At 41.5% G+C, this 14082-nt stretch overlaps 1 protein-coding gene across 6 annotated transcripts in view; it reads right to left on the minus strand.

The window, feature by feature from the left end:
* Nr3c2 (nuclear receptor subfamily 3, group C, member 2) overlaps positions 1–14082 on the minus strand; it is a 344237-nt gene that overhangs the window by 154440 nt on the left and 175715 nt on the right. For 3 of the 6 annotated variants that reach the window (NM_013131.2, NM_001395077.1, XM_039097526.2), the window contains exon 3: positions 11380–11519. In NM_013131.2, the coding sequence (NP_037263.2) occupies positions 11380–11519 (140 nt within the window). Of the gene's footprint in view, positions 1–11367; positions 11520–14082 lie in introns of all 6 variants that reach the window. The other 3 variants (XM_039097525.2, XM_039097524.2, XM_039097523.2) reach the window with 1 other exon arrangement.

Below are 14082 nucleotides of genomic sequence, written 5' to 3' on the forward strand. Positions count from 1 at the left end.
TTTCATGCCTGTGTCAGCACATACATATCCTCGCTCACACACATACATACATATATATCCTATACATACGCAATACATCTTACACACATACACACACATCCCCCCACACAATATACCCCCAAACATGCATCCTATACATACACACATAATCCTGTACACACACTCATACATCCTACATGCACACATATATATGTCCTATACATACATATATCCTATACACACATGCACACACATCCCACATATACACACACATTCCACAAACACTCATATATACATCCCATTAAACATACATACATCCTACATGCACACACATATATATCCTATACATACATATATCCTATACACACATGCACACACATCCCACATATACACACACATTCCACAAACACTCATATATACATCCCATAAACATACATACATCCTACATGCACAGACATACATACATCCTACACCCATACATCCTACACATACATACATCCTACACTCAAGCATACATCCTATACACACATACACACATGCCACACATGCCACACATACACACATTCCACACACACACAATATTACATACACTCCACACACATGCATCCTGTGCGCACACACACACACACACACACACACACAAACACACACACATACACAGAAACACATGAAATAAAACACTCAACCTAGACTAATTCTGTACTGATTTTTCTAACTAAGTTGTTCAATCAGAGTGGAATGGTAGAATTTAGTGTATTTTATAAAGTTAATTAAAGGTAAATAGGAAATTAAAATTATGATCTAGAAAGAATAGAAAATTGTCTTTGCTCCTCTATAATTTTTACTCCTTCAAGACAAATATTTAACATGTACATAGATTAGCTCTTGTATAAATATTTCCTGTTTTATTGATAACTGGCGATCAAGCTCTGAAGAATGGGAAAGGATTTTTAATAGGAAGGTTTATACAGTGATCTTTTATTGTTTCTCAAGCAACTTAAACGTATGTGTACCCATTTTTTATCTTCCTCAGTCTGAGACAGGCAGGGCAGATGCTTTTAAGATTTACTTCCTTTTGTTTATAGAAGAGGAAGCAGACGGTCAATTATTTGCTCAGCCTCAGAGTGGGGAGTGCCGTTCTGTGTGCCTCTCCATAAAAACACCAGTGGAATCTATTCTGTGGAATCCTTTATTATACTGTGGCTTAGTGGGGGGTGGGAGGGTAGATCATAGCTGGGATTCAAGTGGCTGAGTAAAATCTATATACTTTTCCCTACAGTATTTGTAAGTGCTTGCTACATGAGCGCTTGAGTCTGTAAACTCAAGTTCTAGTTCTTCTGCAAAATGAGGCATTGAGACGAGAGAGAAAGCAGAGGTGGACGTACGTGCCTGTCTTCCTAGCACTTGGAAGCAGAGGCTATATAGTGAGCCTCTGATGCCTCCCCCCAAATAAAAACAAAGTAAAACAAAACACAAGAGGAAGAAAGACATGTTAACACCCTCCCTTTCTTCAAACTCCATGGTTTTGGTTCCACTGAGACAAATGAGTAAAATGACAAGTTTATATCAAATTTCTCAAAGTTTCAGTATCTACACCCTGCTCTGACTCTTCAGTGTTTCTGACACTGTAGTATGACATTCTCTGATTATATTCTTTTAGGGATTTATTTTTTGCAGTATTTTCTGATTTTACTGTTATAAAAGTAAACAAAACATTTGTATTAGAAATGTGCTGCACTGTCGAATGTCAGTGCTTTAGGAAGTTAAACACTGAAACCATTCAAGACTTCTTAGAGGTCCGAGATGGGTTCTCAGATCTGGGGGAAGATGCCTGTCTTTTGCTGAGTGAAATGTTCTCTGTGATCTGAGACGTTTGAGTTTGCTGTCATCGATGACATAACATGTTCTCAACGGTGGGGTTTTTGTAGTGTAGTGTTATAGTCTATAAATTCCATTTATTAAAGGGTTCCAAACAAGATCATTCTAGGACAAATAGAACCTTGTACATCACTTAGTGGCAGCTGTGAGCTTCACTGCTTTTTGTTGGCCTGTTCTTGCTTGTGACGAGGATTTGTTCTATGGTACTGGAAACATGGAAAGAAGAGAGGGAAGAGGATTGTGGACACACCTCTGGCTATTTTTATTATAACCTTCAGTGGCTTTGACGTCTTCTTTTGGGAAGACAAGCCTTGCCTTCTGCTCCTGCTTCAGAGAAACTGCATCAGCTAAGGGCACACTCTTAGAAAATGTATTCCTAATGACTTTGTTTTTCTCTTGAACAGCCTTCTCTTTCCTGGCAAAGGAGTCAGGAAGGTCATTGGATAAACAAAGGAGTGATAGAAAAGAACGATTTAGTATACATGTCATCTGTGTATTTCTATGAGACTAAAAATTTGGGGTACTTGAATGATTGATATCTTTTTTTCTTATTTTCTACCGTTTTTTCCAATCATATATAGCATCATATTGTAACTCCCTTGGGCATACTAAAGTTATCATTTAGAAGTGGTGATATTAGGAATAAGAGCAGCAGGGGCTGGGGATTTAGCTCAGTGGTAGAGCGCTTACCTAGGAAGCGCAAGGCCCTGGGTTCGGTCCCCAGCTCCGAAAAAAAGAACCAAAAAAAAAAAAGAGCAGCAGTAGCCCCCAACCCCAACATCACTATCCTAGCTGGCCTGCCTTGCTCATGCTGAGGGCCCAATACCGTTAATAGACTTTTGCATTCTCCTCATAACTTCCTATCCTCTTTTCTAGGCAGTCGTGGTGGCTACTGATTTTCTGTTATTCAAGCTGTTATTAGGTAGTTGGCTGCCAACTACCTACTAACTAACCATGCTGTTTATTTTTTTAAACTCTCAAGAAAAATCAGGAAGAAAAGAATAATTCCTCCTCCTCCTCCTCCTCCTCCTCCTCCTCCTCCTCCTCTTCGCCTTCTTCTTCCCCCTCCCCCTCCTCCTCCTCTCCTCCTCCTCCTCCCCCTCCTCCTCCTCTTCCTCCTCCTTCTTCTTCTTCCCCCTCCCCCTCCTCTTCCTCCTCCTCCTTCTTCTTCCCCCTCCTCCTTCTCCTCCTCCTCTTCCTCCTCCTCCCTTTTGCTTTTTCTTTCTGGACAGCTTCATCTCTTTTGCAGAGTGAATTTTCTATAGTCTTGATAGTTCTAAACTCTGCTCCTCTGCTTGATGCTTAACTGGTAGCTTCTCCAAGTCTCTGTCAAAAATGGTCATCATTCTCTAGGACTACACAGCATTAACTCCTGCCAATTTTTCCTTCTCATGCCTGAGTTAGGCTGCCCACTCAGCTGGGCCAATTCCATCTACAGGAAGGCCCTTCTTATTTCACATTATCCATGATCCCTTCCCCCATTGTCTCCTCCTCCTCTAGGCAGCATTCGCCACTAGAGCTCACTCACATAGGAACAACACCCAGCAAAGCCATTATGTTGGATTTTCCCCTACTCTAAGTAACTTCGTACCAAGTTGCTGTGTTCAAGAGAAAGGCTGTGAGATTTCTCATTCCAGTATTCAGGCTTGTGTCTTAGGGACTTCGTAAAATAACATGGATCATGCTTATCCCCAATGAATGAAACTCAATTATAATTTATTTATTGGGCTTCATGCAAGCAAGTACCCTAACCTAGACTGGTTACTTCCCCAACTGTGCTTCCTAAATACTTGCTGTTTGAATCTCCCTGGGTTACTTCTGCTCTAGAAGTCTGGTGTTCTGGGGAGGCATTTCACTGGGACATCATCACTCGTAGAACCCTCCTATTCTCCTGTTTTCTTCTCCTGAGTTCCTTCTCTTCCTCTCTCCTCTCCTACTCGTGGTCCCTACCTTTGACCTTCAGCCTGTTAATTCAAATCCCACCTCTCTCTATTCTTCTCAGTAACTGCCTGCTGCACATTTTATTTAACCAATAGTTTAAAATTGGGTAGTAAAGTGTGTATAACAAAGGCTGGTGCATGTGGGAAACTGCTCTTGGGCCAACCAGATCTCAGGGTACAGAATTTAGCATATGAATATGAGTGGTACCAGCCCAGCCCCCAACAATCCTTTCTTTAATCTGCTCCTCTGCTTCTTGGATATGGGCCTACTTTAGTGATGTGGACTTTCATGGAGCTGGGGGAGCTTTAGAGGGTGTTCTGAGAGGCATTTCCAGGTTCCCACCTCCATCTTCGCCCTCCAAGTTCACTGACTCATCAACCCCAACCCATCCCCCCACTGCCTCCCATTCTTCCAGGCATCTGTCTGGCATTGGCTTTCAGGAAATTCAGCAATTCTCATTTTCAGGATTTAATTATTTTCAAGATTATTAAATTGTGCTGATTGCATGATGTTATTATACCTTGAGTGCATGTCAAGAGAGGAGGCTTGGCTCTTGACTCAGGTGTGGTCAGGAGCTAGTGCGCATAAAACAGACATCTAACAGCTAACGAGGGAGTTTCACTTGAAGGAGACCTTTGCCCAATGCTTCCTAAGCCTCCTCACAGGCTACATATCATATCTAGCACACATAGGAAATGAAATATAGAAACATAAAAATTTCAAATAAGACCAGATTAATATCAAGATGTTTCAGAGTTACTCAGAGGTACTTCAAGATGGTAATGATGACTGACTTCTTTTTTTAAATATGAAGTTCATTCTTTAAGAAAGAGTAGAGATTACCTGAGGCAACAGTAACTCAAATTATAATTTCAACTCGGAATGGGTAAGGGTTAATTATTTAGAACATAGCACGATAACTATTTAACTACAGTGTGCCCATCTTCCTCTGATTTTTCTATGGGTAAAAATAATTGATATTTGAGGCGACTCTGAGTAAAGGACAGCTTGTATGTTAAATGCAGAATGTCAGGCTACCTGGGCTATCTGGGGTTCAAAGCTCAGTGTTGGCCCTTCCTTCTTTATACTTGGGTAACCTCTGGTAAGTGGTTAAGGTTATATGTGCCTCAGTGGACTGTTTTCTGACATAAGGATAGCCAGTTCTACTCATTGTATGGGGATTATCATAGGATTAAAATGATAAAGCATAATCAACTTCTTGTCATAATGAGCATTAAATAATCAGTAAATATTTAGTATTTATAAGAATCGAAGACCAAGACCATCAGGTATTATTCAAAATTAGTTGATGAATTCCATGTCATGATAACACCCCTCACAATACTGTAAGTTCCCTCAAGAAAGGACCCATTGGCTATTTTCTTATATGTCCTTGATCCTTGTCCAAACGTGTCCTAGAAATGCAGAATGCAATTCCTGGGGTTGGTAGGGAATAGGTCAATGATTGCTGAACAGATGACCTTTCCTTTCTCATCCTCAAGAGATACCCACTCAGTATTCTGCCTCAGAAATGCCACCAGAAATGGAGTCTGGGGAAATCATGGTGGAGTTTGGCTTTTCCCCTCTAGTCAGAGCTGCTAATGATAGTCTAAGATGCCATTGTTGTCTGTCCCTCCTGTCATCTCTAATCCTATTCTAGGTCATCTCTTGCCTAAATGATGAAAGTAGCCACCAGGTGCCATGTTGGTAAGTGTACCTCATTACAGTCGGGCCCTAAACGAATACTGAGAAAACACCCAGGGCGTCAGTTTTCTTAAGGGTGAATTCAGGCTCATTCTTGTAGCCCTGAGCTGGTACCCATCCATATCTTTATCTTCATTTTCATAACATCACATCTTGAACTTTACACAGTGGTAACACAAAATCATTTCTGATGCCCTTTGCACTCTCTGCCTAAGCTCCTCTTAGCATTGCCAAGTCTAATCTTTCTACGGCCAGTTTGGGGTCAATTCTTTGAGAAGACTTCCTTCACCTCTTAGGGTAGCCTAAATGTCATGGTTGTAATGTGTTTCCAGAGCAACCAACATTTTCCACTAAAGTGAGAAGCTGTGGTTAAAATGGGCCCAGAGGCCCCAGTGTGAATGCTGGTTCCCCAAAAGGGGTGAGTGGGTCACTTTGAGGTGTGCTTTGAAGTATCTTAGCCCAACCCAGTTTCCTGCCCCTCTCTGCTTACTGAATGCAATGTGACCAGCAATCTCAGCTCTTACATTATGACTTTCTAGATATGATGTGCTATATTGGTTCAAACTGTAAGACAAAGATAACCCCACCCACTTTAACTCCACATCATCAGGAATTTGATCACAGCAACACTAGGAGATACGGGTGTTCATAATTATACTACAGTAAAGAATCAGCTTCCATGATTTTTACTTTCAGATAAACAAACAAAGAATATGGTCAATTCAACCTTCAGACTGTTTGCTGGGAAAGTGTGTGTCAGTCGTGGAGTTCCTGCCTGAGGTAGTGGGACAAGGATCCCCATTAATCTTGCACAATGACGGGAACACTAGGGGCTGATCTTATATTACTAAGTGAAGACATTTAGCAGACGTCAAATTACTTCTTTGCTTTATCATTGCCTCAATTTTATATTGTCAGCTGCTGGGAGGGGTATATATGAATTACTCAATGCCTTCTGGACTGGCTTGTGCCTCCTCATTTGGAGGTCTCTATTTTGTGGCACAATGGTTGAGTCTATCCTCCAACCAGAACACACATTGTGCTCTATCACATTCTGGCTTGCCCTCATCTCTTGTGAGTGCACACAACGCTCACAGAGATAACCTGAGCATATTGTGTGAGACACACTTTCTCCTGGACCCATGCAGTTCTCTCATTAATCCGAAAGAAGCTAAGAGAATTAATCATTCATCACCTATAACATTTCCTTAAAAAAGCTCTCCCATTAGTATAATAAACCAATAAATAAAGACGTATACATGAAAGGAATGTGGTACAGCTTCATAGGTTTGGCTACTTTGTGGATTCTTTCGTCTTCCACCCTTATCCCACCCTTTCAACATCCTAACACTAGATAGGAGAGAAAAAGGGATGGAGGGGGAAAGGGGCATTGTTATCGTTAGACTGCTTCCTGCTGATTAGGGGAGTGTTCTCTTGGGGGAAATTTGACCTTCCCCATCAGGATAATTTCTTCTTCTTGATTATTCTTTGTGTATGAGTACTTTCCAAACTGCAGCCAACTGCAACCAACCAATAACCCACCAGCAGCAACCTGGCCTCTAAGGGCCCTAGCATTTCTACACCCTCTGAGGACTCTCCAGAATTCCAAATGTCGCAGACTTGCAGAAACCATCTGCAGCTAGAAAAAATCACACCCCTGCTAGAGCATGAGGCAAATCATAGCTCCTGTGGACAATCTGAAACAGTTCAATATCCCATACTTTGGATTAAGATGAAAACATAGCCCAATACTATTTCTGTGCTTTTAAAGAAACCAAAATTCTCACTACAGGTTTGGCTTGTATTAATATTTGAAAGGATAAACATAAACCTGAAATGAATTGTTAAGGTTCTTTTGCTTTAAGAAATAGACTTATAAGTCTCTTCCTTCAAGAGAAACAGAGATTGGGTCTTAGTTTATCTCATTTACCCTACCAGGTCTGCTTATAAAAACGTCAGTCTAGTTGACCTTTGTTAACAATGAACCTTGTATCTGGTGATATGTGAGACCCGTGTCTCCAACACACTGTGCATCTGTTGGGAATTGGTTCTAATGCTTTGTCTCAATTTGACTCCCAAACATGTGCTTCCAGACCCTCAGCTGGCTTCAACTGGTAATGAAGAACTGCTGTACAGCCAATGGCTGGGCAGAGAGATGGAGGCAGGACTTTTAGATTCCTTGGGCAAGGGACTGAGGGAGAAAGGAAGAAGAGGAGAATCACCATGACTAGGAGACAGAGGGATAAAATTTAAGACCTGCAGGAGAGAAAGCATCCTACAATGTAGTTGGAAAGGGAATGTGGCCCTATTGGGGTGGGGAGTGTCCCCAGAAGGTAACAGAAGGTGTTAAGCCAGGAATACTGGAGGGAAGTGTATACTAGCTGCAGGGAGGTTTAGAAGTGACTAGCCACGAGCTATTCAAGGCATATCAAAATTAGTTGGTCTGTGTGTTTTTCATTCGTGAATCCAGAGCTCTTGGGTGAGGTGCAACCTGCTGGGAATATCAAGTGGTTAAACTAAATTTACCGCTACATGCATTTACTGTGTATTGGCAGAGAAATTAGGTTTTAAAGTAGTATGTGGAACCTAATCAGCTCTGCTCACTGAGGGATCCCCATGGAAAACACATGGGCAAGAGGAAGCTGCAGTATTTCACTACTGGAGCAGGATTGAGGTCGAAATTAAAATACTGATATGAATTCTGGGGCTAGTTCCATTTGGAATTTAGTGACATGGGACAGCCATTTTACCCTGATGGATGAGTGTCACAAAGGGCATTCCTGTGTTTATCAAATATTCATATGGTGGCTATTTATACCTGTAAACTAGGTATAAATACCTATTGCTAGGCCCTCAAGAAAGGATGTCCTGCCCCTAAGGAACTCTTGTTTGTGATGATCAATGTTGTCTTAACTGTGTGACACCCAAAGGTGCCTCCAGATCAGCATTGCCAGAGAAGCTCAGGGCAGGGACCCTGCACAGATTGGCAACACAGAATCCCATCTGAGGACTTTCTCCAGACCCCCCAGACCGCAAGATGCCCTTTGAGAATCGGGAGTATAGGAGGATATTACTGTCTCAAGAGGGATTCGCAAGCTGTCATGGAGCTCAGCGTGTGGTGTGACTTGCTGTCTATTCTGATGTAATGCTGCCTAATCATTCTTTGGTATTGTGATTCCCCTTTAGCTTAGCTTTAATTGGCTCTCGCTTCTCTGACTCCTCTACCTACTACTGCTGCCTCAAATTCTCCACTACTGGAGTCTAAGATGGGGCTTAAGGATAGCAAAGAACCAGAAAAAAAACCCTCCAAACATTTAACTAAGCAAGCATATTTATGCATACATGTTACATTATATGTACTCACATATACACATGCTAAGAGCACAAAGCAAGTTCTTCTTGATGTGTTAAATACTCCTTTAATATCTGAGTAGGCATGAATGAACAAAAAGGGAGGCTGGAGTTTTCATGAAAATGTAAAGAACAAATTATAAGAGTTGGATAGAGTTTGGGATTGGAGGAGAGAGAGAGGGCGGGAAGAAAACAATAAACAAATACAAAATTCACACATATAAACACAAAGACGGCTTTGGATATTTGTATTTTAAATACACACTCGTTAGAATATTAAAAGCCAAATTCCAAATTTAATATGGAATAAAATTTATTAATGAAAGTCTTAGGGCTAGGGGTATTGCTCAGTGACACATCATTTGCCTGGCAATGCATGACTATCTCTAGACCTTAACACACACACACACACACACACACACACACACACAAAGGTCACCATACCAAAAATCTTAAAAGACACTTAACAAATTTTGTTACCTCTCTACATGATCTACTCCCTAATAAACAAAATCAAGATACCAATATTTGGGGGTTTTCCCACATTTAATTATACCCTAGTTACAAAAATAATTCTTTGTGTATTTTCACAGAGACTACTTAATACAAATTAAGCAAGAATTCCTAAAACATTTTCTTTTTCCGCAGAAAAGGGCACATTCTGGAAACAACCCAGGTATGGGTTCTGCATGGAGCTGACTGGGGCATGGGTGATGGCAGCTGGCAGAGTGGAGGTCTCCACGGCCACTCCACCATGCTCTTCTACACAAAGCTTTGTTTTGGATGTCACTTGCTTAGATTACTAATTAGCGAGCAGAGGAAGAGGAGGTCAAAGGTACCAAGAATAATTAGGAAGATACCAGAAGTCAATTTACCTATTTATCTTATACTGAGCCTATTGTGTGACTGCGGCAAGAAAACCAGATTAATCCCTTCATGATTTTGAAAAATGTGTTATTTTCCACTTTCTGGAAATCAACATCTGGCAACAGACTCAGCCTTTCCTTAGGCAAGTGCTCTTTTCTGACTCTGGGCCTGGGAGCCCAGGTTGTCTAGTCCTGCAATGCCCATTGTGACTAAACCAAGTTTAGCCATGATCAATCTGAGGCAGCTCCGTGGGGACCTTGATAAGAACAACCAGGGACAAATCACCTGCTTTAAATGGAGGCCTGGTACTCCTGTCTCTAGCTCATGAAATGGGCAGGCAAGAGTTAGAAGAAAGCCAAGTAGCCCAGGGAGTTCTAACAGCCTGGCTCAAGACCATGGCTTACACAAAATGAAGTCTGTGCTAGAACTTTCCAGCATGGGGGCCAACGAATTTCCTCCAGACTCCAGCCAGCTTGAGATGAATTATCTGTCATTTGTAACAAGAATCTATATACTGAGAAAGAACGACTCAAAGCCTATTACTAATTCTATGCTGTGCTCAGGGACTACTGGATAATTAAGACTGTAAATCAGGTTGGGGCGTGGCTTGATGTAGAATACTTGTCTACATGCACGAGGCCCTGGGTTCCACCACAGAACTGTGTAAAATAATTAGTATCAATCAAATAATGCAAAGTTAACCTAGGAGGGAAGTAATCTCACACTGCAGAATTTGGACTACAGCTGTCGTCTCTGGCAAAAGGTGAGTCATGGGTGTTGCTTTTTCAAGTTCCCAAGGCACCCATTCATCTCGGCACACATCTCCCTCAGAATTAGACGTTACAGGGTCTTCACTCAGAGCTCCTTAGAGACATAAATGTCAATGACAAAATAATTCTTCCAGCAAGAGTGAGAACGTTCCACGTTCAGACAGTTTTCAACATTAATAAAACCATCTGGCCTTAATCTGAAGATAATTATCTGCTTACCAGTGAGGGGAGAGGAGAGCACCAGCAACCGTCTCAACTTGAAAAGGACTTGTTTACCTGGATGGGCGCCAAGGCTAGCCTACACATCCTCGTTCAACTCAGCCAAACTTTTCGTTTATAGTATTCACATGAATACCTTTGGAGGGACTTGGAAGTGAGAAAGGGAGGGGGATGGGGATGTGGAACCTGGAGTTTGAATAGTTGCTGAGGAAATATTCTGAACAGTGCATAATTTAAATCAGAGATTGTATCCTTATATTAATGTTTTTCATTTGCACAGATGCATATATTTGCAGAGAAATACTGAGAAGAGAGACCAGACGAATTCTGTGTGTCTACTGAAAAAAGTGCTATTCTAGAACATGCAAATTGAATGCACACTGACATGGAATTCTTTTTCCACATCTCATGGAAAACTGAACTGGAGCAAGAGACAACTGCAGAGTTTTAGATCGACTGGTTCTGCTTATGACTTCAATGGCTCCCAGTAAATGCTATTCCATGGGGAAAAAAAACCCTCTGGTAGTTTTTCAGATAAGGTATCATTACTATTCATTACTGACAGATTACATCAAAAACATTTTGCAAGAATTTCCCAGTAGCAATGCAATGTGGACTGTGTGACACTCCAAAAGGAATTCATAAAGGGAACACCCACATGAACATTTACCTTCCACGGCTCTTTTGAAGAAGACTTTGCAGCTGCCACAGGTCACTACCCCATAGTGACACCCAGAAGCCTCATCTCCACACACCAAACAGATCTTGGAAGGTCTTGAGGATCCAGTAGAAACACTTCGTAAAGTAGAGCTGGGGAAAGAAATCAAGATTTCAATAATGTCTCTATAATAGGACATCTCCTGCCCTGGCCAATTGCATTCCAAATCTTCGACAGTCTTGGCCCCTTGAGTTTCATTCTGCAGTGGTCACATGCTTAATAGCTCAGGAAAACAAAGGTAATGGCATGTCGACCAGTGGAGTCCATCACATAGTAGTCATAGAAGCTGGGGAGGCAGCTCAGTGGGTAAGGCACTTGCTGAACATTTGGGAAGTCCGGAGTTCAGATCCCCAGAACTCACGCAAATGTAGAGTTTACCTGTAATTCCAGCACTCAGCAGCAGAGAAAGGGTCCCCAGAGCAAGTTGAGCATATACAAAATAGCAAGCTTTGGGCTCAGTGACAGATCCTGCCAAGGGAAATAAGTGTGTGTGTGTGTGTGTGTGTGTGTGTGTGTGTGTGTGTGTGTGTGTGGAGAGAGAGAGAGTCATCTGACAACCTCCACATGAATGAGCACACACACACACACACACACACACACACACACCCCTACACTCATATAAGCATGCATACACTCATGAACACATAAGAAAAGAACAGCGTACAATCAAGTCAATTCTCAAAACTGAGAGATGAAAGGAAAAATCCCATGTGAACACATTCCTATCTTTGAGACTATTTCAGAAACTAGACCATAGAGTTTCAATAATATGAGTGACCAAACATAGGCAGAACAGGGGCAGCAGCAATAGTCACCCAAAGTGGATGGGGTAAAGCTCATCTGGCCTCAAACCTATATGGAGAACTACAGGGAACTAAGAAATGGTGACAGCAGGAGCAATATTTTTTCAGGGAAGAGCTCACCAATGGTTTTCCAACATTGAATGATTATCCCTGAAACCATGCATGAAAGTAACATTATAGGACAGGGCAGGTTATATTTAATAATATATGTATATACATGTATGTATGTAACAACAACTAGTGAGCAGAGAAGCCGTGAATTTAAGCAAGAAGTAGGAAGATTTGGGGAGAGGAAAGGGAAGGGGAATGATATAATTATAATCTCAAAAATAAAAGATAATAAATTTATAAAAGACAAACTAAACTTTGGCTTATTGATTTTTTTATCTTGATAGATATATGAAATCTATACTAAATGTGGCATTTTGGTTTGATATTGATGGTATCCTTTCTAATTAGTAAGCAAAATGAATTGTGTTGAATATATATGTAACAGCAGGGTTTGGGGGGCCTTTAAGCAATAATTTGTTTGGAAGCCATTTAAGAGGAACCTTCTCTAGATACTTTATACATGATTGGGTTAGTTGATAGTATGCTGCAAACAGAATGCCTTCCATTCCAATGGGGAGCAGCAGCTAAGTGGCAGCTTAGGTAGGTGTGCACTGAGCAGGTAGAGAGGCGCGCTTTCCTTCATGGACCATATGCTTTTACTGAGTATTTGTCAGTAAGTCCTCTTATTGTCAATGAGGTAGTGAAGAATTAAATATAAAACTGTAGTTTCTTCCCCAAAGCTAGTGTGGGCACAAATTGTCAGTGTTTGTGTTACTGCAGGGTAAGATGGTGTTACGCTGTGGGCTCAACTCTCCCTTCTGGGGAGAGCAGGCAGGGATGTGGGAGTCAGGAAAAAATTTACTCAAATACGACACATAATAATGAAAGGGGGGAATTGAAGCAGAGTGTGCGGTGCCTAAGAAGGCTGTGCACTGGGCATGCTTAGTAGACTGGTAGGGACGCCACCCATCAGCTCTCACACTTGTGACTCTGTGAAAACTGCCGACATGGAAAAACCCCTCAAAGTACACACACACTAAGTGGCCACGAAGCTCATGTCATCGTCCTGGTCCCTAAATTTACTAAATTTACTAAAGCCTGGTCAAGTCTTAACATACATTTGACTTAAAACAGTTTTCAATGAACACCCTTCTCTCCAAATCCAGCTAATGGAACAAACATTCAGCTCCTTGGTCCACCATAGCAAGGTTGCCTTTCTAGAAAATGCCTTCTTAAATCAAGGACTGAACCAGAGTTCTCCAGAGCTATTTCCCCTCTTGAGAAAAGTGCTTTTTATTGCTTTTATTAGTGCCCTCTGACTTCTTTATGACATTCAAAACATTCCATTTCGGCACCAGCAACTCTGCAACATATTGGCTGGGAGAACACAATCCATGTTCAGGCTGACTCACAGGACACTTCAGAGAAAAGCCGCAACTGTAAATATTTAGAATATAATGTAAAATCATCATTAAAACGTAGTTGCTTTCTCACAATGACAAGCAGATGCAGGTTTGTCTGGTTTGGTTTTGTGGTGTTGAGGATTGAAGTTGGCTTTGCATGTCCAAGGCAAGGGCTTCTCCACTTCTGAGCCCATATGCAAGATTTTATTCAACATTTTTGTGGGTCATGATCTTTTACTGGTCTCTTAGCTTGGGACTCTTTACTAAGGCCACACTTCCTCTTGGTGTGATCTTACCTAGTTTTTTACCCTTAACTATCCCAGTATCTTGGGATTTCCAAATGTCCTCCTTCAGAACTTCGCAACACTTATCCAGCTGTCTTCCTGGCATCTGCACCA

This window comes from Rattus norvegicus, chromosome 19, assembly GCF_036323735.1.
Source record: "Rattus norvegicus strain BN/NHsdMcwi chromosome 19, GRCr8, whole genome shotgun sequence".
Lineage (NCBI taxonomy): Eukaryota > Metazoa > Chordata > Mammalia > Rodentia > Muridae > Rattus > Rattus norvegicus.